Source organism: Ilyonectria robusta, assembly GCF_021365365.1.
Source record: "Ilyonectria robusta strain PMI_751 chromosome Unknown BGZ61scaffold_21, whole genome shotgun sequence".
In the NCBI taxonomy this organism is placed as follows: domain Eukaryota; kingdom Fungi; phylum Ascomycota; class Sordariomycetes; order Hypocreales; family Nectriaceae; genus Ilyonectria; species Ilyonectria robusta.
The window spans coordinates 509,887-536,174 of NW_025764455.1; the positions used below are offsets into that span (position 1 = coordinate 509,887).

General features: G+C 55.5%; 6 protein-coding genes across 6 annotated transcripts; 2 read left to right on the plus strand and 4 right to left on the minus strand.

Moving 5' to 3' along the window:
• Positions 1-602: 602 nt before the first annotated feature.
• Positions 603-4,538, minus strand: BGZ61DRAFT_536675 (uncharacterized protein; the record flags this gene model as incomplete). The annotated part of the gene is made up of 4 exons (XM_046254434.1): positions 603-3,886; positions 3,938-4,269; positions 4,329-4,418; positions 4,486-4,538. 4 exons carry the CDS (start codon positions 4,536-4,538, stop codon positions 603-605), a joined length of 3,759 nt encoding a protein of 1,252 aa, XP_046099670.1.
• A 1,126-nt stretch (positions 4,539-5,664) lies between these two features.
• Positions 5,665-6,303, plus strand: BGZ61DRAFT_361709 (Snf7-domain-containing protein; the record flags this gene model as incomplete). Its single annotated transcript, XM_046241290.1, has 1 exon — positions 5,665-6,303. One exon carries the CDS (start codon positions 5,665-5,667, stop codon positions 6,301-6,303), a length of 639 nt encoding a protein of 212 aa, XP_046099671.1.
• A 142-nt stretch (positions 6,304-6,445) lies between these two features.
• On the minus strand, positions 6,446-10,246 carry BGZ61DRAFT_591621 (uncharacterized protein). The gene is made up of 2 exons (XM_046256693.1): positions 9,603-10,246; positions 6,446-9,544 (listed from the first exon to the last, which is right to left on the minus strand). The coding sequence occupies exons 1-2, from the start codon at positions 9,799-9,801 to the stop codon at positions 6,729-6,731; spliced, it is 3,015 nt and encodes a 1,004-aa protein (XP_046099672.1). The 5' UTR covers positions 9,802-10,246; the 3' UTR covers positions 6,446-6,728.
• Positions 10,247-17,573: 7,327 nt separating this feature from the next.
• BGZ61DRAFT_482357 (Pleckstrin homology domain-containing protein) lies at positions 17,574-20,845 on the plus strand (the record flags this gene model as incomplete). Its single annotated transcript, XM_046249389.1, has 5 exons — positions 17,574-18,143; positions 18,228-18,773; positions 18,826-19,068; positions 19,119-19,305; positions 19,359-20,845. The coding sequence occupies 5 exons, from the start codon at positions 17,574-17,576 to the stop codon at positions 20,843-20,845; spliced, it is 3,033 nt and encodes a 1,010-aa protein (XP_046099673.1).
• A 1,215-nt stretch (positions 20,846-22,060) lies between these two features.
• BGZ61DRAFT_536679 (uncharacterized protein) lies at positions 22,061-22,460 on the minus strand (the record flags this gene model as incomplete). Its single annotated transcript, XM_046254435.1, has 2 exons — positions 22,061-22,227; positions 22,349-22,460. 2 exons carry the CDS (start codon positions 22,458-22,460, stop codon positions 22,061-22,063), a joined length of 279 nt encoding a protein of 92 aa, XP_046099674.1.
• A 352-nt stretch (positions 22,461-22,812) lies between these two features.
• On the minus strand, positions 22,813-24,942 carry BGZ61DRAFT_458824 (phosphoribosylaminoimidazole carboxylase). The gene is made up of 3 exons (XM_046246807.1): positions 23,934-24,942; positions 23,179-23,872; positions 22,813-23,127 (listed from the first exon to the last, which is right to left on the minus strand). Exons 1-3 carry the CDS (start codon positions 24,857-24,859, stop codon positions 22,924-22,926), a joined length of 1,824 nt encoding a protein of 607 aa, XP_046099675.1. The 5' UTR covers positions 24,860-24,942; the 3' UTR covers positions 22,813-22,923.
• Positions 24,943-26,288: the final 1,346 nt, after the last annotated feature.

Genomic DNA, 26,288 nt, shown 5'->3' on the forward strand with positions numbered 1-26,288 from the left:
ATGAGCCTCCTCTGCCTAGCCTCCTCTGCCTAGCCTCCTTTGTTTGTGTATGCAACACCATCCCCACAATACCGCCATGACATGAGCCTCATCCAGCCCATCCATCCCACAACACGTGCAATGCAGAAGAAACATTTACTTGATCAAGACTTCTAACATGGTTCAGATTTAAAGGCCGCCGACTGCCGCATGTGCGAATCCGCCATCAGTCCAACTCTACCTGGACGGGTATCTATCTCACGACCCTTTGCAAATGCCGCAACCTTCTGTTCCGGCTCGCATCTCTCTCCGACTATTCGTCTCTCAAACTCCTGTGCGATGCCTTCGCAGAAATGAAAATCCAACACGCTGTTTCCCAGCGACAACTCAAACATGGTCGGTCTAAAGTGGTATCGTGTGACCACTCCCAACGCCTGCCGCAAATGCAAATGTGCAGTCTTCGTACTCTCGTCTCAATCTGATGCAACCATCTCAGAGTGTACCTTTCCTCCAACGCCAGTCAAATGCAGAACCAATTACCATAAAACTCAAACATCATCTTCATCAGCTTGGGGTGATTCGTTGTCATCCTCGGCTCGGCCACCAAGTGCCCTCATCCCCACCTAAATCTGCGAGCGAGTTCTCGATCGCGTCATTCGCGTCGGCCGCGCAGGTGTACCATTAGCCACCATGCCCAGGTTCTCTGCAAGCTTTGCCGTGCGCTTGCTCTGGGAAGTCGTCTTGGGCTTCGCGATGCCCGTCTTCCCCTGGGTAGCCTTGGCTTTTGGCACTGTCTTGCCCTTTGAGGGCTTCTCCTCCTTGACCATCTCAAGAGGCTCCTTCCATACAACACACTTTCGTCCCTTAGACGAGTCTGATGGCACATCTGAGCTATTGTCCGAGTCGTCCCCCTGCGAAGATTCTGCAACTCTAGCCAGAACTTGCGCGGGATACTCAGAAGATCCCTTATTCTTCTTCGTATTCATGCGCGTCTGCGCGGTGAGCTCTTGTTGATCACTTCGGACAGTCGAGTTTAGGACCGCACCGCCGGCCCGGCCAGCACCAGATCGGCCCAGCTTGATGGCAGTGGGGATCGATGATCTCGGTCCCGAGCTGATTCCAGTCTGGGTGCGTAGACGAGTAGATCGTCGAGTCAATGGCCCATCCAGCTCGGCCTCATCATCTTGGTCATCCTTCCTGTCGACCTGTTCGGCCGTCACCTCCGGGACGGTTGGGGCGTCATCAGCCTTGTCCACGACCGGGTCAACCTTCCGCTTGGTGGCCTTGGCAGTGCGGCGGACACGCTTCGCCGCTGGTTCTTTGGGCTCGTCGGATTCCTTGGGTTCCTTAGACTCCTTAGGCTCCTTGTGTTTCTTAAGCGGCGATTGAGCCTCTTCGTCCTTTTCAAGCTTGCGCTTCTTCTGAGGACTTCCAGTGTTGGGGCTCTTAGCCACCAGAGGTTGTCGCTTCGCTGAAGGCGCCATGGGCGAGCCGGTTTCTGTAGTTGTGGTCTGACGGGAACGCTTGATAAAGTCTCTCATGTAATCTCGCCCAGGGCTATCGTCAAAAGTTTCTTGGCGAGCGCTCGCAGGAACTGCAGGGCTGTTTGGAACGGGTGTGGTCTTCGCTGGTGTCATCTTCTCAGGTGTTGTCGAGGTATCATCAGATGGTGCAGTGACTTGAATTCGCGGCGATGTCTTGTTGACAGGAGTAAAGGAGGTTGTAGGGGTCGTTGCCACAGATGGAGTGCCGTTCGCCACCAAGACATTGTTAGCTGGAACAGGTGTGACATTTGCCACGGTCGAGGGAGCAGGAGTAGGTGTGTTTGCGTCTGTAGACTTGATAGGGGTCTCTTCAATGCGCTCTCGCATAGGGGTAGGCTCAAGAGGCGATGTAGGCTTCGCAGAAGCAGTGAGCTCGGAAAACAGGGGGCTGGAGTTGCCCATTTGGGGAACTTCGGGAGTTCTGACCACCGGCGTCTGCGCCAAAGGGGTGGCATGTTGTGCAAGGCCCGGTGCAATAGTAGGAGTCTGCTCCAAAACACTATAGGACATGTCTCGTTTCGAAGGAGTCTTTTGTGTTGAGCCAAAACCGTTCAAAGGCCAATCCATAACCAGCGTTCGGTCAGCGTTGGCCGACATGTTGGGGGTGTTGTCAAAGTTCGACCAAGCCGGAGACATGACAGAATGCTGGAAAGAATGTTGACGGTGGTTGTTGAAGTTGATTCTAGGCGAAGAAGAAATAGCCGACGGTGAAGTCGTGAAGCGAGACTCATCGAGTCCCTGGCTGTCTGGGAACATGTAGGAGTAGTCGGTCGGAAGCTTAAACCGAACAAAGAGTCTACTATTCTCTTGCGTGACTACGACCTTAGCGTTGCCAGCGCATCCATCGTTCGCAAACTGAGCAAGTTGCTGCACGGGGGCGGGAGGGGAAGAGACTTGCGCGCCGAAGATATCAGGGTTCTGGCGCATGTCAATGTTCAAAACGCCGTGTTCGAGAGTGGGAGCATGGATATTTGGGGTGTCCTCAGCAGGAGTGACAGCAACAGTTGGGGGTTGTTGGTGGACAGGTTCAGGTTTGTCTTCAACCGCGGTTTCAGGCTCGGCTTCAACATTGATGGGCTCGGCAGTGGCCATTGTGACGTCCTCGTCAGCAGCACTAACGTTCTTAGGAACGTTGGTCTCGGGAGCAGTAGGGCATGCCAAAGGCAGGGGCGGTGTAATAGAGGCATTGTCGCAGACAATATCGTCATCCTGGAATCTGACCTTTCGCGGCGACAACGACTTACGTCGGGCCTGCGACTTGAAGTGCTGTCGCAGAAGTGGTTCGCTCTGTCGGCGACGGGCGGAGTTGACAGTCTTGATTCTTCGAGGCTCACTGGCCTTGGTAGAGGCGTTCATCCAAGAAGGAGAATTAAACGAGGCAGACACCTCGCCGAAGTGGAACTCGGCATTGGTGGGTGTCTCAACCTTGAAGGTGCACTTTGGCATTTGGGGAGTGGATGGGGGAATAAGAGCGGCCAAGCCGATAGGGCTGTCGCTCCGACCAGGAGTCCACTTGATGGGCATCGGTGTAAGGGCCTGAGGGGTGGCTGGCTCAGGGCGGTTCCATCGAGAGGGAGTAGGTGCCACAGGCCGGGAGAACTTGACCGGAGAGAACTCCTCAGCAGAGAGTGAGGCATTGCTCGTTTGGTTGGTGAGGGAGGATGAGTCGGCATAAGATGGTGCTCGGAAAACGCGACCAGGACGGGCGGGTGACTCTTCAATCGAGAGGTTTTGGGGCGCGGTATGCCACAATCGCGACAAGGGGCTAGAGTTGCCAGCTGGAGTAATGGCATGCTTCGTGGGGGTGGGAGACAGCCTGAGGGGAGTAGATGGCGCAGATGCCGACTTGGTAGGAGAAGGCTCAGCCTTGGGGCTAGCGCTAGGGACCAGCTTGACAATGCTGCTGGTAATACGGTGGAGTCCATTCTTGATGGGGCTTGTGAGTCGGGCAATTCGCTTTCGAGGGGATCGCGACTCGGCCTTGAGGGTGGGGGGTTTAATCATGTGAGGGCTTAGAGGCTCCGTCACATCGGCAATATCAGACAGGTCTGGAACACCTCGTGCGGCCACATGTCGTCGAGGATCTCTGCGAATGTCGAGCATGATGGAAGAAGTCTCGGCAATGGAGGCAGTGGTGTAGTCCACCTCGTCCATACCCTTCTTCAAGGCGCGGATGATGATTGGCATCACTTCGTTGTAAATGTTGAACTTGTTGCCGCCAACAGGGTCGATACCCTTGGGCATGTCGGAGCCGGCATATCGCTTGACTGGGGTGACTTGGACGTAGGTACCGCGTCGGCACTGCTTCTTGTCCTCCCAAGAGGTCGAGGATGAGTAAAGCATGAAGTTGTTGGAAGTGTCAACTAGCGCAGGTTAGCTCTTGCGTGAAAACAGGCAACTCGCCAAAATCGTACCCTTGGCCTGCATAATCATAGCAGCCACCTGTGCTCGCGAGGAAGGTCGGCCCTCAAACTGAGCCTCCTCCTGGGCAGGCTGGTACTTCTCGAGTCGTCTCCGGATGTTACGAGTCTCCACCTCGCGGGTTTCGGGCTCAGGTACAGGCTTGACAAATGTTTGGGTCTGCGCAGCGGTGTGTGCGTTCATCATAGGTCGTCGGGCGCAGAGACCAACGCGCTTCATAATAGGACCAGTAAAGCTGGTAGAGGCATGAGGTTGAATCGCGACGCGGGACCACGCGGGGAGTCGGGTATGAGGGACGGGGATGGCGAAATTCGCGTTCCAGGACCTATTCCAATATTATTAACACATGTAAGGCCATACAACGGGCATCCAAACCAAGCGTACATGGTGTTTGTATCGGCGGTGTTCAAAGAGGGCATCTCGGTGGCGTCGCAAGTCTGAAAGTGGGTGACGAAGGACGTTCCAACGGGGTTACTGGGGCGAGATATGTCAGTACATCGCAATCTGAATATATATCACGTCAATAGCGCGAGGTTCTTACATGTTCATGGGTGGTAAGCCAAAGCCCCAGTTGGGGGCATCCGTCTCTGCCATCGCGACGGATTGGGGCGAGAGACGGGCGAAAGTAAACAAAGCGCCACAGTACGGGGCAACGAGTCAAGTCGGATCGGAAAATGGGGTGCAAAGCTTCGTGAAGCTGTACAAAGTGCAGGAAACCACAGTGGCGAGATCGAAAAGTCGCGGTGACGAGAAGTGGTCGATTTGCTCTACTGTGGTGTGTTGTAGAAGAAGTTGCCGGGGCCAAAGTGGGCGTGGGTGCTAGAATCTTTGCGACGCGTCGAGGTGCGCCAAACAACGGCGTGGGTCACGTGGGGTCCTTGGGCTCCACTGGGTCGGCGCAAACGCCCTCTACACTTGTTTATTACCGCGGGGCGTGTAAAGATGAGCTGGGGGGTTGATGATTTGACGGTTTAACGGTGAGCAAACTAGAAAACGGCTTTGGTCCCAAGACAATAGAGTTCGGATGTCTGCTGGAGAGCAAACGGCGGTGTTTACAATGCTTGAGTGTCACATCAACATTCCAGTCACTTCGATATTTCACGTAGCGGAGCAACGCACAATAGCAAGGCATCAAGACTAGAGAAAGGAAATTCCCACCCAAAATCCTCGTTCAGTCTGCAGCTGCCGTGGTTGTGAACGTAAATCAACAGTGGCTCCATGCCAGGGTCTCGCCCTTGGCTTACACCAGGCGAGAGCCCACTCTCGGCACGAAGCAAGGCGGTATGACCAGTCCAATGCTGGCAGCTGGACACGGCCTCGCCAAAACAAAGCCATTGATCCTCGATTAACATCGAATCGAAATGCGGTCGTTCTTCCAGCGGCCGTTACGACACTGCCGCTCCGTAGCCAATCATTCCGCTGCTGAAAGTGAGAATAAGGTGAGTCTCGCCCAACGCAACGGACAAGGGTGCGAGCTTAGTCATCCAGGTCGTCCAAGTAGCTCGACCAATACAGAAGAGTGGGGTGCTGCCCTGTACCTAGGTACTTGCCCCGCCGAGTTCCATGGTGGCTGGCTTGAGCCTCGTCACCTGCGAAACGTCATCCCCCACCAGGCGCCGATATTCCAGGCTTCGAGATTCCAAGTTACCCGCAACCATTCTACTTCGATAACCTCCCCTCACTACCAACCAACCCCTTGTTGTCGAAACACCCGCCCACCATGAACCGTCTCTTCGGCTCCAAGCCCGCGGGCCCCAAACCCACCCTCAACGGCGCCATCGGCAACCTCGACACGCGCATCGCCTCGCTCGACACCAAGCTCAAGGCCCTCAACGGCGAGCTGGGCGCCTACCAGGAGAAGCTGTCCCGCATGCGCGACGGCCCCGGCAAGCAGGCCATGAAGCAAAAGGCCCTCAAGGTGCTGCAGCGCCGCAAGGCCTACGAGGCCGAGAAGGAGAAGCTCGAGAGCCAGGTCTGGAACATGGAGCAGGCCCAGAGCATGCAGGACAACCTCAAGAACGTCATGACCCAGGTCGACGCCATGAAGACCACCAACAAGGAGCTGCGCCGGCAGTACGGCAAGATTGACATTGACAAGATTGAGCGCCTGCAGGACGACATGGCCGATCTCCTGGACGTTGGCAACGAGATCCAAGAGAGCCTGTCCCGGGGCTACGACATCCCCGACGAGGTCGACGAGACCGAGCTGGACGCTGAACTAGAGGCCTTGGGCATGGAGGTTGAGATGGACGCCGAATTTGGTGGTGCCGTCCCCGGCTTCCTCCAGGACGAGGTCGTGCCCGACTTTGTCGATGAGCCGCCAGAGACCGAGGCCAAGATGAAGCAGGTTGCCGGATGATCGGGGAGCTAAAGGACTGGAAATATACGGAGAAGACGCATTAACGGGCGGCGACGAGGCGTTGGTTGGATAATTATTGGCTCACGGGCATACCACATTTTATCAGTTAAGGAGTATCGGATTAGCATGGCAAGAAAAAAATCGTTATATTCATATTGATAGCATTTTGTTTGTTCCATGCGACCATACTCCCCATCCAGGGAATCGGTTTGTCCTATGCCGTACACATGACTTATGTCAATGTTTACCAGGTTGATATGTGATACAAGTCTTTTTTACAGCAACCAAACACCCATCGCATTTGATGATGGTCCCTTAATATTGAAACGAATCGAAACTCCATCGCTAAACCAAATCCTCACCCTATTCTCGGTGCCGTTGTCAACCAGAGATATAGGTGTTGCCTCCCGTGCCAGGACAGTCTCTCAGTCCACCGTGGCGAAGAACCGCACCGCCTCCTCCAATTCGGGATCTTTGTTACAGAAGTCCCAACCCACGATGACAGGTGCCTGACTACAGCAGACAATCTTTCGCGCGTCAAATTGGAGCTTGAAGACTCGAGCAGGCGCATTCTCGGCTGCCGCGATGTGCGGGTGGTGATGCGCCCCTTGTTGCGCGGCCGCTTGCGCTGGGTTCTGCGCCTGGGCCCCCTGAGGTGGTGCAGCAGGAGGTGCGCCTTGGGGTTGCATATTGGCAACAACGGGAGGCTGAGCAACGGCGGGTTGGATAATGGGAGGTAGTTGAAATTGAGCGTTTGCTCCCATGGGAGGGACGGTTGCTGCACGCGGGATGGCAGAGGGATGAACGGGAGTACCTGGTGCAGGGACACTTGGTCCGGCGACGGCCGCCGCACCCTGTGCAGCGTGAGCTGGAGCTCCTTGAGTCCCTTGGGTCCCTTGGGTCCCTGAGGTTCCTTGAGCCGCTTGCGCTGCCCGCTGCCGAGCTACCTGGTTGAGTTGAATAGCAATCAAGGCATCTGTTACCGCCTTCCTGAGCTGTGCTCGAACGAAAGGTGACAGTTCGCGTTCGATGGTCGACTGTAGATATGTATGGTGGGCCAGAATAACGGGATACATGGCCATTGCTTGCCTCAGGGCGACGACACCCAGAGGCACAACCTGGTCAATAAGGTCCTTGTACGAGCCAGCGATGCGGTAGCCATCTCCGTGTTGATCGCGTAGGGAGGCTGGGGCAGCGGAAGATCCACCGGGTTGAAGAAGCACCGGTCCTCCAGGGATGTTATTGGAATTTGGCATTCGAACAGGTGGACGACCTTGAGCAGCTCCAGGGGCTGCTAAGAGGGCTGTCGTTGCAGCAGCAACATCGCGCTGGGCGGCGGCAGCAGCCTCTTCTTGGCGGAGGTGATGAGCAGGCTTCCAGACACCTTCTTTGTCACGCCTCCAGACAATAATGCTCTGGTCGTATGACCCAGACACGATGCGACCGTACTTCCTCCCACCTCCACCTCCAGGGGGAACCTTAGCCCCAAATGCCTGGAGATCCTCAGGTCGCGAGCTGCCGGCATTCGCCCTACGACCGCGGCGGCGTCTTCGTTCGAGATTGTGATCAATTTCTCCAGCCTCAACGGCTCGGAAGTACTCGGCATCTACTGCCTTGGCTTCTGCTTCATCCTCGTACTTGCTGTAAGGCAGATCGCCAAAGCCTGCCTGGACTGTTCGGACCAGGTGAGCGTGTCCTCTCAGTTGTGCAACCTTGAGACCTGTCGGGGCATCAAAGATGCAAACTTCAAAATCGCTGCTACCGCTGACTATCCTCCTTCCGTCGAATTCGACGCACGCGATTCCCTTATCGTGTGCGGGGATAGTCTGGGTGCAGACCTGCTCAGGCCAATTCCAGACCTTAATGTGCCGGTCCCCTGACACAGAAACAATGGTTCGGTCACGCACCTGGATGGCGTTGACAGCTGCACTATGTCCGTCTAGACGGCCAATAAGCGAGAAGGCCGGCTTAATGGGGAGCTCTTGAGCGAGGTCCGGTTCGTAGCCGTATCGTCGCAGGTTCGTGGGTACGGGATTGACAAGCTCATGTCCACCATAGCCCAAATCACCGTGTCGCAACGGGTGGCGGTTGAAGATCTTGATTGTCTTGTCCTTGGACGATGTAACGAGGATCCGATTGTCGAAGCGGACATTCAGCACCGACTCACGGTGGGCCCTCGTTAGTTTTTGGATCAGCTCACCAGTTGAGAACTTCCAGATGAAGACGTTAGAATCACTGCTGCCCGAAACAAGCAGGTCCTCGTCTGGGTGGGCATCAAACTGAAGGCAAAGCACAGAACCCATGTGACCTGTCAGCGGCGGTCGAACCAACCGACGAGTGTGGACGTCCCAAATCCTCATGCTCTGATCACGACTACCACTGACAAGATAGTCGTTGTCGAACTGGAGGGTGTACACGCACTCTTGGTGTCCCTCTTCCGGGTAACTCGGATGGGGGAACTGAAATGTCGAGTACTTACCCAGTTCCCAGTTGGACTCGAGTCGACGTCGCATGGTGTACAGGTATCTCCAATTAATTCGATACCGGGCACTATTGACGTCCCAGATCCAGAGCGACGACGGGGGCATGGTGCCCAAGGCTTCGGCGGTGGACGTTGGAGGAGGGGTCAAATCAGCCTCGCCGCCTGGTTCCTTGCGCTTCCCTTTGCCGTCAGAAGATGATGAGTGGTTCCAGTCGACGCTTTTGCCTTTAGAGCTGGCGCCGTCGAGATCCATCTCTCCCAACGGTAGGATGACTGGTCGATTTGACGCAAAGGATGATGAGGGGCTACCGAAGATGCTTCCACCAGCAAAACTCTCGCTAAAGCTAAGTGAGCGGTCGCCATCAGTCATCTCAAGGTCCTCCTCCCCGTTAACGATGGCACGGATCTTGTTTGGATGGGCGTCTTGCACCGACTGCAAACGGTGCAGTTGGCGGATCGACACGCTCAGGCCATTGTTGACCTTGACTTCGCAGCTATCAATTTCGCTATAGACGGCTTTCCAGCCCTCCAGATGATAGAGAGTCTCCCATAGCTTTCGATCCAAGGCCAAATCGAACCAGGCGCGACAAGTCTGTGTAACACTGACCAAGGAGACGGGATCGAGGTAACTGAGGATTTTGAGGCAGATCTCAGCGGGGAGATATCGGATGAAGTCGATGTATAGTCTAGGATTTAGTCGCTGGACGATTTCTGCGATGACAGAGGTAGGAAGTTGGTCGAGAAGGGACATCGTCAACTCTGCGGGGAGGTCAGTCATGATCCGGTTTGCGGGGCACCAAGCAGCCAAGCAACGTACCAGTCCGAGTTTGAACGGGTAGCAGAGAGATGTTGGCGGCGAGCCATGCTGGGAGATCGGCGGGAGATCTCAAGCTGGCCAGGGCCGCTGGGAGGTCGTGGTTGACGGATGGGTTGAGAGGGTCCTCGGAGTAGCCCTCGTCGGTTTGATGGGCGGGCGAGAAGGGGTCCATCGGGGGAAGGGTGTCCTTCTTGGACATGGTTGCGAGGCTCGCGGCCCCTGTAGACGAAACAATGCTCGCAGCTCACAGCTGTGGGAGAAGCGGAATGGCCGGCAGCAGGGGACTGCCAGAGGTCGGAAAGTGAGGGCGTGTGTCGTCCGGATTCGAATCGAGTCAAGTGGGTTCACGAAGTCGGTGTCACGACAGAACAGGGCGGAAACACGGGGGAGGCGGAGGCGTCGTCGAGCCCAGCGAGTCGCATCCACGGGGGCTTTATGGACGAGGACGACGAGAGACGCGACCGGGATGGCGAGAAAGGAGGAGCGGTTTGCGAAGACGGAGCCGGAGGGTCAACAAGCGTGACACAACCAACGGATGGAGGTTTGGTTTGGTTCAGGCCTGGATGGATGGATCCCGATGGAGCCTAGAGACATGGGAGGCTCTGTTGGCTGATAAGATTGGCTTAGCCTTGCCTACTGGCCTGGCCTGGGCGCTGTGTGCACTTTGCGGTATGTCGGCTTTTTAGTTAGCGCGCGGTTGGCAGCCTGGAAAAGGACAAAGGAATAGCCGGCCGTAGGTGCGGGCGGGAGGCTGTTACCGCTATTTTACGGCTGCGCCCGTACTGTAAGTTACCAAAAAATATGCACGCGACCTGGGAGAGCAACCATTGCCGCGGGCACTCGCTCGAGATACGAAATTGCAAGCACCTGAGAACTTTATGCCCAGTACTCCGTAATACTCCTGCAAAGGCAAACTAAATTAGACAGAATCACGGATTCGCGCAGATACGGACAAGATCTATCTAATAAGCGACTCCCTGTCGTCGCAGCCCTGCATGTACACAGTAGTACGAGTCCACTGCCAATTCTGGTAGGGTTCGCGGTCGGCAACTCCCAGGCGGCCCAGGCGGCTGAGGGGCCGCTAGACCAGCCCTGGGGCGATGTTGGCTGCGCCGTAAAGCTGTGGAGATGACCCCCAGACAAGCCCATGCCGCTGACGGCGGGAGGCGGCGCCAGTGGCTCGTCGTCCCCTAAGACCGCTGGAGGCGGGTGGTGGGATTTGATATGGTCGCGGTCCCGGGTAGGAGAATTGGTAACTGTCCACGCCTTCAGACGAGGGACTTCATCCAAGCTACGTTGGCGTTTCCTTTTAGCATAAATGCATTACTAAAATGCGAGCAAATAAAACGTAGCTAAGTCCTTCTTTTCGTTTAGGCCAAAATGAAAGCGTACCATTGTGATATGTGATTTGTGACAAAGTAACAGCCGAGCGTTGCGTAGGCGACACGTTCAAGTAAACGCAGGGTGTTGGTGCCTGATTTCTTTCATAACAATTCACGCTCTCTGCACATAAATCAGAAACATGTCTGTACACTGCAAGGAACTTGTCACTCATCACTTTAACAAATTCCAAACCGTATTAATGAGCGGCCCAGCTCGAGTGAAGTCTTCCGACACAGATCTAAGTTACATCTCACGGGATCTCTGCTGCACCTGGCAACATTGGCTCTAATAATAGCCAGAGAACCATCTATATAATAACTAACCCACTCGCAATGCTACTGGTAATAATGAATGGTAACAATGAAACTCCATAGATAGGCTCTGCTCTGTGTCTGTGCTCTCTTTATACTTCTTGCTTGTAAGACCAAGGTGGGGATGCAGGGATGACTATTTATTACTGGTAGCAAGACAGACCGCCATTAACAACGGCAATCCTGGCATCAAGGACGAGAAGGGCATTGAAGTCGGAGAGGTACGATTCGTAAGCGACCATTCTTCCTAGTCTTGTCTGGTTGGTTTGATACAACACTCCCTCCTGAACATGTTCTGTTACTCGTTTGGTATGTATCCAAACCAAACCGGCATGGTCAAACGTCATTTATGCATGTATGAACCACGCGCTGTCGGAACACGCCTTGATGGAACATGAAATAAAACGCGGCCGCGCCGATCCCGTCTCTACACATCTGGCTAACGCGGTTATGTCGCACGAATAATATTTTACCCTGCCAATCGGGGAAATGCTTGAAAACATTCAGAGCTGTTTTGGATGCTACCGGCACCTAGAGTGCTCCGTCTGAGGTAACATCGAGACCACATGGGAAACGGCATTTTGTGCTGCCGTTCGGATTGACTTTAGAGATTTGCTTCATATCAAGGCGTGGCCTGTAGTACTCAACATATTGTGACGGGATTCTCAGAAACATAAGGATGGATCCGACTACAACGTTTGTCTTCAACTCCGAATGTGACTTTACTTTCAAGGTACACTTGAGGTCGCGCTACAGAGTCCAGGGAATACTATCCCTTGGATTAGAAAACCATCATCCACGCATCTCGTAATTATCTCGACTAAGCGGCGATCTCGAAGTTGAGTGCAAGAGTAAAGAACGGGGGCGGCTGAAGGAAGTCCAGTGCAATTGGGACATATGTGTAGATAATACGCGGGAGGAATTGAAGTAATCGTCTCGGGTTTAGATGGCCTCTCTAGAATCCTTACAATTGATGGAAACATGCCAAAAAAAATATACTGAGGTACTCTGAGAAGAGGATCCGGAGAATGATACAGTGATGGCGTTCGTCGCAATGCTGGCACTGTTGGGACAATAGACTTTGCAGCTTGATGACATTTCCTATAAAGTGCGACGTAATGGGCCACACCATCCCCTCCTTGGGATTGAAATCTCGATCGTGATTTGTGGCATGTGCTGTCACATCGTCGATCCTCTAAGCGGCGTAGAGAGTTTAGAAGAATACAAGTTTGCTGACCAGCTCTTGTACAGGGTACCGGAAAGAGTATCACTGTACATATGGTTTGTATTACAGATGGTGTATATGCTATTGTTCATGCCCTGATCCCCGAGAAAACCGTGTGTAGACTGGGACACTGGCTGCAACCATTCTCTATGCTCTGTGGCATTGCTGGATTTCTCTGGCGCCCCGATGGCATTGTTCACAAGCATGCCAAGGTCTATTCATCTTGAACCTTCATTCAGCTGCGTTTATCTGAATAACGCCAAAACCTTGATGGTACAGATGAAACACCCACAATACAGCCGCCAACTTCTGAGCGAATGGCGCCAAAGTTGGCCAGACAAAGGATGGTATTCCACAGTCGTGGACGAGACACCAAATGGTCAACAACTGGTGGGGAACATGCGTGGGGTATGATCAATTTGTTCATCTGCAGTGACAAGTGGCGGTTTCCAATAGATACATACACTGGACCGTGGGGTTAATTAACTCCTGACATATTTTGCCTTCGACGGAGCAGTGGATGATAAGCAAAAAAGCAATACGTGGTTGCGTTAGGCGTATTGAGGTGGGATACATCGGCGCAGACGTTGTTGGGAAGAGCAGTTGGCCGCAGCTGAGAACCTGTTGGGCGCTTGGGATGGACAACAGCTAGTGGTTCGTCGCGAACCTCTACATGGCTTCTTTTCGCCTTTGCAGAAGCTCCATGAACACTGGTCTAAATTTGCGTTTACGCCTCTTCTCCATTGTATGTAAACCCTAGGGTTCTGACTCAAGTGCATGACGCTCAAGTCATAGTCCGACTCAGTGTTGGTGAGATACCAGCTGAAAGTGAGAAAAAACCCCCCCCGATCGACAAACAGTGTGGCCAAAATCCCCTCGTTGAAAAAAAAAAACAATTAAGAGGGAGGGTCTAGTGGCGAGTGGCAGTCATGGTTGAGTCGCACTGCAGGGAGAGGTGAGGGTCGTTGGCACGATGCGACGCTGGAGATTGCCACGAGCCCACGGCTCCTTCTGGCCATGTTCCAATCCTTGTTCATTGGGTAGTATTCTCTCGGCAGGTCACTTTGGATTGAGATTCACGACAGGCCAGTTACAACGGACCTGAATGAGTGCGGCTTGGGTACCCCAGGACGTGGCTCGATGATCGACATTACCCGATAACAATGTCCGGTCAGCTCTTGTTCGGAATATCTCTTTGGTCGCATTTTGGTCGCATTGCAACAACCCCAGCATGGTTCAGGACTGAAGAAGTCGCCGGACGAGCCCCTTTCCGATGTACTGAGGGTCTAGACTCTGTCTGGCTATCTGTCTGGCTATCTGTCTGGCTACCTATCTGTTTGTCATTCTGTCTACACAGGACGCAGTCTCTGGCCTCCACCCATGGCCAAGCCAGTGTCATTCTCGGCGGCCTGTGCATGGAGCCGAGTGTTTCAGCGCCGTCGATGTGTGTGGTGCATGGAACTTGACTGAACTGGCAGCTGGAAGCTGTTGTGGTGGGGGGCGCCAGAGGCCAAGCAGCAAAAGATGGCCAACGACGAGTCAACGACGACGGCGCCCTGCATCGAAGGTTCCATGAAACCTTCTTTGGGGCAACAGTCGCCCACCCCCTGAGATGATGTCAGGGGATTCCAGTGGCCGGGTTGTCATGCGCACAAGCCCACCCGCTGCGGCGCCGGCGCTGATCGTTGCATGTGTCTTGTGCGACATACGTAGGCATGTGGGTGTGAAGTGCGTACCGGCAAGTGGGAGGGGGAGCTCTCAGCTCTCAGCTCTTTGACCTCTTGTAGGGTTCTGCCAAAGGGTTCTATCCCGCAGGCCAAGCCCGTGGGAGAATTAACGGGAGTCCCGCGCCGCGCCAAGCGAGTTGGAGATGTAATATGTATCTGTCCGGTGGGCGCGCGCGGGACGGGAATGGGAATGGGAGCTGTGGGTTGCGGATTTGCGGGCTTGCGGGCTGAGCATGAGCCACCCGATCTGATGACCCTGCCAGGACGAGGGAAGGGGATGAGGGCAGTAGCTGGCTCGGGCTCGGGCCTGGTGATTGGGCATGGAGATTATTGTTAACCGCCACCACGCGTCGCTGCGCATAAACGAGGAGCGTTGCACTTTGGAGGCTGACAGAGCAGACGAGATCGGGCAACGAATCCGACAACGCCCTTTGCCCGGCGGATAGCGACCTTGGTGAGACAGCTATTTACGCGCTGTGCTATGTATGTCGCCGGCTGATAGGCTGATTATGTATAGAACGGACTTTGTCGTGTTTCTGTGACCTTGATAATGCGCATCTGACTGGGTAGTTGTCGCTCGGGAGGGGAAGGGGACGGAAGGGTTTATCGACACAGACCACGACTGTCGGAGTGTCATTCAGGGGTATCCGTGTCGGGGCTCAACGAGGGTCCAAGAGGGGGTCGCGCATTGTGTGCATCGTGTGTGCGTGCCCCTCTCTTGACGTACAGTGCAGTGGCCCATCTGCCATGTGGTGATGGCTGTGGTTAACCCACAGGCAGATGGAAGCAGAGCAAGCAAGCAGCTGCTGGACACGACTCTCCTCCTGCTCGTGGTGCACGGGGCATGAAGCGTGGCGTGGGAGCCAAGACGGCTAGCATGGTTAGCATAGCTATGGGATGGGTAGACCCGCTGAGCTAGCTGGAGATAAGCAATTTGGCAACGTAAAAGTGAAGCCAGTACGTGCTGTCGCTACCGTACCCAGTTGATGAACCTCAGAAGTAGAGAGAGAGAGAGAGAGAACGAGGGAACTGCGAAGATTTAGAAGAGTCAAAAGAGCCAAACCAGCAGAAGCGGTCAACCGAGGAGAGAGAATCACGTGCGGAGTTTCGCGGCAGCAGATGAGGACAAGACGCATCAGCCCATCAAGAGCACACGCGAGGTGTATATTTGACACAATCCACACTAGAAGGAAGAGAAGAAGAAGAAAGGAAGCATCCAAAAAGGAAAGAGGAGTGAGTAAATTACTCCGGGATGCATCCTCCATGCACGCCTCAGGACGGACGCATCCGTACATACAAGACATGCGTACGTTTTGGTTGCTTGTCTGACGAGGGATGCATGCTTGGATCCCTCTCGCACAAATCCGCGCCAGGCAAATTCATGCCCTTCTGGTCATCTGGCCCCCCATTCGCGGCCTCGAAGCCCACCACAACTGCACACTGCATACGAAGCGCGGAGGACGACGACAAACACCACATGAACTTGCTTCTGTACCGCCGCCGGTGCTAGCCTGCACTTCCGCCACCCCAAAGCGGCTGCAAGCCCTTTAAGCCATGATGCATCCACCCATTCACCCATTCACCCATCCAGCCGCCGCCCCCTACCCGCTGGCCCTGCCTCGTGCGCCCTGAACAGACACCCAGCCCATGAATCGCGTGCATGGCAATCCTGAGCATTGAGCCCTCGGCCAGCGCTGGCGCACCGGCCTGGAGGGCTAGCATCTGCCAAGTTGCCAACGGTAGGGCCCTTCCGCCTGTCTGGAGCCCGTCTGGAGCCCGCCTGGAGCTGGCTCATCAATGGGAGACGACAGGCGAGAGAGAGCCATTCTGGGGATCCACACGGCCACCGCGGAGGCGACGCGGGACTAGGCCGTATGGGGTATAGAAGGTATCCCCTAATTTGAAACAGACAAGTATTATCCATCTCGCAGTCAATGCCCAAGGACGCACGTACCATGGGACCTAAGGTACTTGAGTCATAGGTACCCGAGGGCCATCGTCTTGGATCGTCGCGGCAGCACACCTTCAGCGAAACTGCCCCAGGTGGGAGCCCCGGAACGCCTTCAGCGGGCGCGCCAGCTGTTGCCCGCTCTGGGGCAAGCGCTGAAGCCACCGAGCAGCCCTGGAGCTGGTGGCCTGCAGCTGGACCACTCTCGATCTGATAGTTGGGCGAGACAGCATCCGGAACCCAAGACAACGAGGACGGGAGAGAGACCTGCCTCAGACAGTGCAGCTATGTAGATCCCATGGCGGACCCGATTGCGACAGCGGACCCCGTGGAATCTTCTCCATCCCGTGCATCGTCATGACTGTTTCGTCTCGTCGTCTGCCGCGTCCCGTGCGGACTCGGGAATCACGACCCCCGAAAAAGAATTAACCCCTCCCAGCCTCTCTCGCGGGAACCCAGCACAGTACGGCCGGCGCAAGTACCCAAACCCCCGCTATGCTGATTGCTGCCCGCCTAACTTCACTGGCGTACCAAGGGCCGACGCACCGCTCCCAAGTAACTTAGGTACCGACGTACTGCGCTCCGTACCAAGCCAAGCAAGCAGTACCTGCAGTCCGGTGCTGCTGCCGCCCACTCTCCTCTCTCTCTCTCCCACTCACCAAACCCTCCTTCTCCCGACCGCCGCCTCCGCCATCAGCCTTGTCCCCTCCCGACCACGGCTTTCAGGAGTCCACCGTCGCGACCAGGACTCTCCTCTTAATTAATCCCACCGCCGACCACGAGATTTCCACCCTCTGCCACCCGCTCTACGGCACGTCTCCTCTGGTTCCCGACCCAGCTTCAATCTGCATCGCCGCCGCTGTTGGCGCCTATCGGATCCGCTGCCCTCCCTCGAGCCGCTCCACCGCCAGACCGGGACGGCAATCTCAACCACGCCCACGCTGCCCATCGCTGCCGTTGCCGCTGCCGACGACACGACACGACACGACGCGACGACGACGACGACGACTATTGCGATCCTTGCGACGACTTCAATACAGATACCCAGCACGCCTCCTTCTCTCGACCTTCGTTTGGCCTGCGCCGCCCGGGTCCTGACGTGACCGCAGCTCCACCGTCCAGCCACCTCCCAAGTGACTCTCCTCCCACGAGAGGGGATCCCGCCTCGACATTCACCGCCGTATGAAGCCCGACGGATATTAAACCGTTCTCGAGTCGACGCCAAGCGAGATTGAAAGACTCCTTCGATACGACATCTGATTCCTCGACCAACGTCGATTTCGGCATCAGCAGCCACGGTCCCTCTCCTTATCCCCTCCGCCTGACGGCTTGTCCACCTCTCCTCTGACCACCACCACGGCGGATGGAGTAAAGGCGATGGCACATGCCCCGCTACTACGAACAAATACGGCCCCGGTCTTCCAAAACTCCAACGGATTCGGCGGCCTGCCACAGCTCAGCATGAGCCATGCGCCGCGCGCCAGCCAACTCTCCGGCTCGACAGCCATGGCCGGCTCTACCGCGTCCTTGAGCTCGCTCGGTAGCGGCACTACCATCACGAATGGCGGCCCCGTCACAGCGACCGCGAATATTATCAACCAAAAGGCCGATGCTTCGCGGTCCCTCTACCAGATCTGCATTTCCCTCAAGCAGCGCCTCGCTCAGGTTCCTGGCTTTGACCCCTACCTAGAGCAGCTCGACCCCAACGACCCCGTCGATCCCCTGTGGAACCTCTTCCGCACCGGATACCCCCTCCTCGCTATCTACAACTCTTTGCAGCCCGCCACTGAGCTCAAGGTCGAGGATGCCAGCGCCAACGAGGCTAAGAAGTCAAAGATTGCGATTTTCAAATTCGTCCAGGCCTGCATGAAAGAGCTCAAGGTCCCTCCCACCGAGAGCTTCGTCATTACTGACTTGATGGGCAATGATACTAGTGGTTTCGTCAAGGTTTGTTGGACACTATGCTTATGTTGCGCACTGAGCGATTCCGAAATCAATTGCGCTCTTGACATTTGCTAACCCCCGGCATAGGTAACCCAAGTCGTCAACTATGTGCTCGACCTCGCCGAGCAACGCGGCTACCTCCTGCAACTGCAACCATACCCCGAAGATGAAGCCGCAGTCCCTGGTGCGGGCTCAACGATGACCTACCGAGATCATATCGTCAAGGAGCTAGTCGATACCGAACGCAAATACGTCCAGGACTTGGAAAACCTACACGATCTCAAGAGGACGCTGGAGGAGACGGGCGCCATCCCTGGCGACAGTGTGCATCAGATTTTCCTCAACATCAACGCGATCCTCGATTTCCAGCGCCGTTTCCTGATCCGCGTCGAGACGACCAACTCGATGCCCTCCGCGAACCAGCAATGGGGATCGCCCTTCGTCATGTACGAGGATGCCTTTGATATTTACCAGCCCTTTATCGCGAACCAGCGCAAGGCGGCTCAGATTGCCAATCAGTCCTTCGATAAGATCCAACAATCAGAGCACCCAGTTGCGGCCGACTTCAACACATTGGACGGTTTCTTGCTGAAGCCCATGCAGCGATTGGTGAAATACCCGCTCTTGCTCAAGGTATGTGGGCTCGGATACGAGTTTTGAGGTCGGCGAGCTAACTTTGCCGTAGGACTTGAACAAGAAGAGCGAGGATGAGGAAGTCAAGGCCGATCTGATGGCTGGCTGCGAAGCTGCGGAGCGAGTATTGCACAAGGCCAACGACGCTGTCAACAGGGCTCTACTTGATGAAGCCCTGGACGATCTTGTCAGCCGAGTGGACGACTGGAAGAGCCACAAGGTGGAGCAGTTTGGCAAGCTTCTCATGCACGGCGTCTACGGTGTCATCACTGGAAAGAACGATCAGGAGAAAGACGTGCGTGACCCATTCCAAGACCCGAGCATGCCCGCTAACCAATTCGCCAGTACGAGATTTACCTGTTCGAATGCATCCTTCTCTGCTGCAAGGAAATTTCCCCAAACAAGAGCAAGGATAAGAAGGACAAGACGAGGTCACAAGGGCCCAAAGTCCGGAACCGGAATGCTAGACTTCAACTCAAGGGCAGAATTTTCATGACTAACGTGACTGATATTGTGTCCCTTTCGAAGCCCGGTAAGTGACCTATCCGCATCCGGATGGTGGTGGCATTTGCTGACCCAAAGTAGGTTCTCACAGTGTCCAAATCTGGTGGAAGGGCGATCCCGGTGTTGAGAACTTCACCATCAAGTTTACACAAGAGGATATGATGAAGAGATGGGCCGCTGGGCTTGAGGTTCAGAGGAAGGACAATGCGCCGCGCACTTCGCTCATGGGCGAAAACGCAGCGCCCGACTTCGCTTGGACCAGAGACCACGCTGGCGGCTTGGAGAACCCGTATCTCCAAGCAGAGGAGGAGGAGGACGATGACGACTACGGACCGGCGACGGCCCCTCCGCAGTTTCCCATGCCTACCACCCACTCAATCGCGGGCACTATGCCACGAACCGCTTCCAACAACAACCTGAGACAAAGGGCGGGGACCGGAGAGAGCACGCTGTCTTTGGCTGGCATGATCCGCGGCGCACCGTCACGATTCCCCATGCCAGCGCCACCGGCACCGCTCAGTCTCCAGACCCCGAACACGGGCGCTTACTCACCTGGGGCCTGGGCCGGCGACAGCTACTTTTCCCCAGTGGCGGAATCGCCGGCGTCGTCTAGAACCAGCACTGCCAGTGGAATGTTCTCTACGCCTAACTACGGCTTCTCCAAGACAGGCACCCCGCAACCGGTGTGGGAGGACAGCAACCGATACACTGCCCCTGCTATGCCTCGCGCCCCCTCGCGTGATGGTAGCTCCCCCAACCCCCATGTTATGAACGGGCGAAACCCCAGGGGCCCGTCGCTTCCCGCAATGGCTTCTCAGAGCCAGACGGCCGCCCAACAGCAGAGGAGCAGGTCGTACAGCACTCCAGACATCAACGTCCCTGGCATGCCCCGAACCCGACAGCCGAGTCAAGGTAACATTCCGGCTGTCCCCGGAATACCACAACATCTGCATCCAGGCCACGACAGCCACGTCCCCAGAGCTCAAACTGGATCTCCAAGAAACGACGCGCCGATGCGATCCCACACGAACAGCCCCGGCGCCCAGCGAGAGCGGATGCACCAACACTCGGGCAGCCTTGGAGGCACCATGGCCCAGTTCCCGACGCAGCCCGTCTACCCCCGTGGAAACACTCCCAGCCAAAATGGGAACCCGCTGCGAGTCGACCCAGGCACTGCTAACTCCCGAACTGCGTCTCCTGCGGTGGGTATTGGAGCACCGCCAGCCATGGCCGCACCGCCACCCACTCCTGACCTACCCCTGCCCACTCAACTCAAAGTGAGAGTCAATTGCCAGACGGGCAACTATGTTACTCTCGTGGTACCTTTCAACATTACGTACCAGTCCTTGATCGACCGCATCGATGCCAAGCTTGCGCGGTTTACCAATAGTAGCATCGGCAAGGGAATGCTCAAACTGCGGTATCGTGACGAGGATGGTGATTTCGTCACGATCGAGAGCGACGACGACATCCAGATTGCCTTTATGGAGTGGCGCGAGGGCATGAAGAACATGTACTCTGGCGGCGTTGGAGAGATAGAGCTCTTCTGCGTCGGCGACACTTCCTAAACACCCACCAACACCGCCATTCCTAGCTCTGGGATGGCCTCTGCTGGGAACTTCATGGTGCATTGTGCTGGGTATACCACGGATCATACGCATTTTTGGCGCATGGAACACTCATCTTTATTTCTTTGACTATGATCTAAGGCACGGTTACGATTGATCGAGGGCGTCGGAGTGAGCGGCATCAATCATATAGACGCGACATGGCAGCGACTTGCACCAACTTTTGAAATACTTCATACCCGACTTTACGCGTTCCTTCTGGGCGCCTACTCGACCCGTCCTCTTACGCCTTTTTGACTCCTTTCTTGGGTTTCTGGCGATATGCCGCACCTCTTGGTTTTTCAGTGCGTCGAGCATTGCATACGGACCTCATGTCGTCGACGACATTTACGGCTTCGATGACCAACTCTACTACCGAGCCGGATATATTATTTTCTCCTTCTTTTGACCCAGCAACCGAGGAAACGTCATCAGGACTCGTGTCGCGACTCCTTTCGTTTCATTCTGTGGTTGCAATTATTGGTTTTTATTCTTCATCATTACTTCATGGGACATGGCGCTATTGTTGAGATTGAGGCGTTGGTACTGGGGAGCACGTTACTTGCATTCTTCATATCCTTTTTTGGGTCTTGTTTTGATTCCTTTTCTTTTACACGTTGAGAGTGGGCAGTTGATGATGGGCTGAAATTTGGGCGCGTGTTGATGCTCAGGAGAGAACAAGTGAGGTAGATGTGGACATGCCAGTGGAGGGTCTGTGAGAGAAAGGGATGTCTTGCACAGTATAGAAGAATGCACGCACTTCAAATGAATTGCCACGTGTGTGAGCCTGACATGTGCTGAGTGAATGATGATAGAAGTTGCAATTACTGTAGCACACTGGAGGCACCCAGCCGAGTGACCAAAATTGTGAGGGGAAGTCATTGGTTTGTGAGATCTTGTCTTTTGTATTGTACAGCGCTAAATGTACACTTCCACCTCTTCATGTCCCGTGTTGCGTCCGGGTCGTGTTGTACAGTTCAAGCAGAGCTTTCTTTCGACCAACGCCCTTAAATGCATTCCATCCCGTCGCACATGTCGTGTCCTCAGTCGCACTAAACGTCCTCTATCATGGCGAATCATCTAGCGTCGTGCACCTCCCAGCGCCTCGTTCCGACAACCACATTGGGCTGTCCAGCTCGCAGCGGCATCCTTGCCGAGTTTGCAAGAAGTCGTGCACTATTTCTGCTTCCGCGGGCTGGTCATGTACTTTTGCATGCGTGACAGGTGGTAGTTGATGGTGTTTGCGGGGGCCGGCGCGGCAGGCGGGCCGTCCATGCATCGGCGGAGCTGGTTCTCGATGGCGGCGCAGCCGGTTGCGTTGTAGCCGGCGGAAGCCCAGCATGCTGGGGCAGGGAGGTGTTAGCAATGCGTGATGACGTGTGACGTGATGTCTCCCAGCGCACGGGGCGAGCGCGAGGGAGCTCGAGACCGGGACGAGAGCTGGGACCGGACGGGCTGACGTACCGAGGACGCTCGACATGATGGCGATGCAGGGGTTCTCGACTGCCCGCTTGGGGTTGTGCACGCGCAGCGTCTTGAGGGGCGGCAGCCGGATGGCCTTGTGTCGGCCGGTCATGCTGGGCGAGCTGGTGTTCCGCGCGGGGGAAGCGACGGCGACGACGACGACGTAGAAATGCGGTTTCCGGTTTTCTTCGAAGCCCCAATTGAGCCTGTCTCGCGCGGGTCCGGGTCGGAGGGAGGCACGCGGGGGACGTGGGGAGGTGCCTGTGGCGGGTCGGTCGTTCGTTTTTGCTCCTGCGGGTGAGCTTCGCGATATGGCAATTGGCGGGTTGGATGTGAAAGTTTGGGAGGTTGCTGGTGGTCACGTGCGGGCGGTGAGGCGGGGGATTGTCGGGTGGGTGTATACGGTGGGATGACGGAGCTTGGCTTGTCGCAACGGACCGTATAAAACGGAGGTTCGACTCAAACGTCGTGTAACTGGGGGGATATATTCATCAAACGGCCCAAAAATGACCATCTATTCTAATGTTGCGTGCTTCCGTTTCTATTCATTTCCATCTCTGGTGTATTATCCAGGCTTATTTCTTCATCTGGGCGAGGTAGGCCTCGACATCCATCCCCCTCAGCCGGTGGGCCTTTTCAAGGACCTGATTCTTCATCTCTAGCTGATACGCCTTCATCTTCTCAAGATACTCGGGCATGAACGCTCCCAAGATTCTAATGGCGAGGAGTGCTGCATTGGTGGAGTTGTTGATCGCCACGGTGGCTGTTGGTACGCCTCGCTATGGTTCTGTTAGCAAATTTGGAGAGGAGGTATATGTGGGGGAACGTACCGGCATCTGGACCATGCTCAACAAGCTATCCATACCGTCGAGGTGGGTGGCTTTGACAGGAATTGCAATAACAGGCAACGGGGTGTAAGCTGCCATCATTCCAGCCAGATGGGCTGCACCGCCAGCGGCCGCGATGATGGCCTTGATGCCTCGAGCATCGGCATCGGTTGCTACTTGGCCCATCTTCTCAGGGGTTCGGTGAGCTGAGGTGATGTCCACTTCCCACGGGACACCAAACTGGTTCAGAATGTCGATACCAGCCTTTACAACTGGCAGATCAGAGTCGGAGCCCATGGTGACGAGCACCAACGGCTTGGCCTTTCCCGTGGTGGGAGTGGCAGGGGCTTGCTGAGGGCGCAGGGCTTTGCTTGAAGCTTGGAGACGCTCTTGTCGGATCTCTTCGGCGATCTTGACGAGGGGCTGAGCAAACTCCTCCAGCTCGGTAATGGAGCCGAGGCCGGTCAGAGTGATGTGGCCAATCTTCCTGCTGGGCTTGGACTCCTTTCCGTAGAGGTGAAGGTAGACAGCCATGTTCTTGGCGAACATTGACTTGGCCTTTTCGACAAGTGGGAGGTGGGAATCCGCATTGGCGCCGCCCAGGATGTTGATCATGATGCTGGAAGAAACGTGGGGCTGCAGCTCCTCAGGAAGAGGCCCGTCCAGAATAGCAGTAAGCTGCGCCTTGTACTGGGACCTAAAGGGGGAGATTGAGTTAGCATCCGCTTTTGAAAGCATGGACTGTAGTAGGGACTTACATATACGGGACGGCCTCAATCAAGTGGTGCCCGCTGTTGTGCGGCCTAGGGGCGGTCTCGTTGACAATGACGCTGCCATCCTTGGTCAAGAACATCTCGACAGCAAAGACACCTCGGCCCCAGAGCTTCTCGACGACACTGCAGGCAACCTCCTGAGCCTTCTTGGAAACCTCCGCAGAGACACTTCGCGGGGGCATGAAGACACGTGAGCAGATATTCTCCTCGTGGACTGTCTCCACAGCTGGGTAAGGGAGCAGGCGCTTGGTGTTGCCGTCGTCGTCCTCAGTGCGGATGACCATGACTGAGAGCTCAATCTCAAAGGGCACCCACTTCTCGGCATAGCAAGACAGGTTGCCGAATTCAGCGACGGCCTGCTCCAGGTCTGCCTCGCTTGAGATCTTGAGATTTCCTCGTCCGTCGTAAGAGTCCTTCCTCGACTTGAGCATCCAAGGGAACCCGAATTTGGCAGACGCCTCCTTCATCGAGGCAAGCATGGCATCGCCAGACTCAAGCGGCAACTGCTCAGCAATGGGGATGCCCTGCTGGGCGAAGTACTCCTTCTGCTCATACTTGTTCTGGATGAGGCGGAGGGTCTTCCAGGAGGGGTGGACGGCGACCTTCTTGGTGGTGGAGGAGCCATCGGCGGCGGACACTTGCACGCCGTGGGTGGCAATCTCCTCGAGGACCTGGGTGTCGATGTGCTCAACCTCAACTGTGAGGACGTCGCAATTCGCGGCCAGCTCTCTGATCTTGACGGGGTCCTTGAAGGACCCGGTGATATGGTACTCGTTGCTGTTGATCTGCTTGGCGGGGGCGTTCTCGGCATCCAAGACGGCGATGGGGACGTTGAGAGGAGCGGCACTTTCACAGAGCATCATGCCCAGCTGGCCTCCGCCGAGGAGGCCGATGGTCGGGGTGGAGCTCATTTTGAGGATTTGTGAGTGTGGTTCAATGGCCGGGGTCAATGAGATGAAGCTGTCATGCCTTACAATTTGCCTGCACCATGATGGCGGGGGAGGGGAACGAAGAATTTCTACAGTGCGTACCGCGCCAGAATTTTCAGTGGGGCCCGATGCCGGGACTGATGCCGGGACCGTTCCGGGGCTCGATTTAAAGTTTAGCGCCGTCTCGCCGTTTGTTACGGTCATGACTGGGAACGGAGCCTCAGGACATTTCATCATGGGGACTTGACTGTCTTCCGCGGCGTACAGTAGTAATGCAGTCAATTTGATTCACTGGGACAACAACACCTCGGGGGATATTATTGAATCCCTGAAACATCTGTAATTCGCTGGCTCTCTAAGGGGGGTGCAGTTACTCTCTTGGGGGCTGCTTGCCAACGAGATCCAACAATATGCAGCAAGTGGTCCAATAATAGAAATATGGATGCATGCAATAGGAAACTGGCGGGCTGGATATGTAGCATGATGCTCTGCCGCTCAAGTACCACTAGCTCACCGTTTGTTCCCTAGTAGCCAACTTCACTTACACCAGCGACTTCGCTGTACGCGCCCAACATTGGAATAATCACAGCCGCCGAGCGAGCGGTGTGGCATCCTTCCCTGTTAGCTCTGACTGATTCGAGTCTGTCATATCCATTTCCAGAAATACCCGAGCCTCAAAGTTCATCTGGTTGCGCCTCGTTGATCCTCAGCCCAACCGCGAGGACCATGATGCTGGTAGCCAACACCTCCCACACCACGGCATTTCTGACGTGTGCCAACCAGCCAACCAGCCCGACCAGAAAAAAACATGCGACCCTGAGTCTTAGTCGACATCGTACAAGTCCCAAACGAAGCATTGATCAACGACATGTCTATTCGCCAGATACCCCGGTTGTCGGCTTTTGTTTCGCCGCAGCAGGGATCCCGCGTCACGGCCCTCCCCCAAACTGCTGCGCCTTGTGGCATCGCCATCCTATCAACGAAACTCTGCGTTTTGACGGGACATCACCAACGGCTCCTTCGGAACACCTCACTTCCAGGGTGATTCAATGGCGAGACACGCGTCGTCATCGCCGATCCTTCCGCAGAGGCGCAGGAGGGATTCACCGGCGTTTAGAAACCCTGCAGAGCTGGTAAACGCCCATCTTCATCAATACGCCTTGGCTCGGCCTGCTTGAGGCCAGATCCAAGACGGCCGATGAACCTTACTATCTGACCATAGGGACTGGTGGACAGGAAGCAGCAAAAAATAAGAGCCATTGCCCAAAGCCCTGCGGGTCGCGGCAGCATCCGGTCATCTCATCCCTGTGACGAGATGCAATAATTGAGGTGGAGGGGGCTCTAAGCACTGCCCCGTGTTATATTAGCATCGCCGTATAAGAGACCGATTCATTGGACAGCTGCTACGACA

Bases quoted from the DNA above. Each gene is read 5' to 3' on its own strand.
- BGZ61DRAFT_591621 (XM_046256693.1), bottom strand. From the start codon at position 9,801: ATGTCCAAGAAGGACACCCTTCCCCCGATGGACCCCTTCTCGCCCGCC. The intron at 9,545-9,602 runs GTACGTTGCTTG...ACCTCCCCGCAG, and splicing joins ACCCGTTCAAACTCGGACTG to AGTTGACGATGTCCCTTCTC.
- BGZ61DRAFT_458824 (XM_046246807.1), bottom strand. From the start codon at position 24,859: ATGAGCTCCACCCCGACCATCGGCCTCCTCGGCGGAGGCCAGCTGGGC. The intron at 23,873-23,933 runs GTAAGTCCCTAC...CTCCCCCTTTAG, and splicing joins ATTGAGGCCGTCCCGTATAT to GTCCCAGTACAAGGCGCAGC. The intron at 23,128-23,178 runs GTACGTTCCCCC...ACAGAACCATAG, and splicing joins TGAGCATGGTCCAGATGCCG to CGAGGCGTACCAACAGCCAC.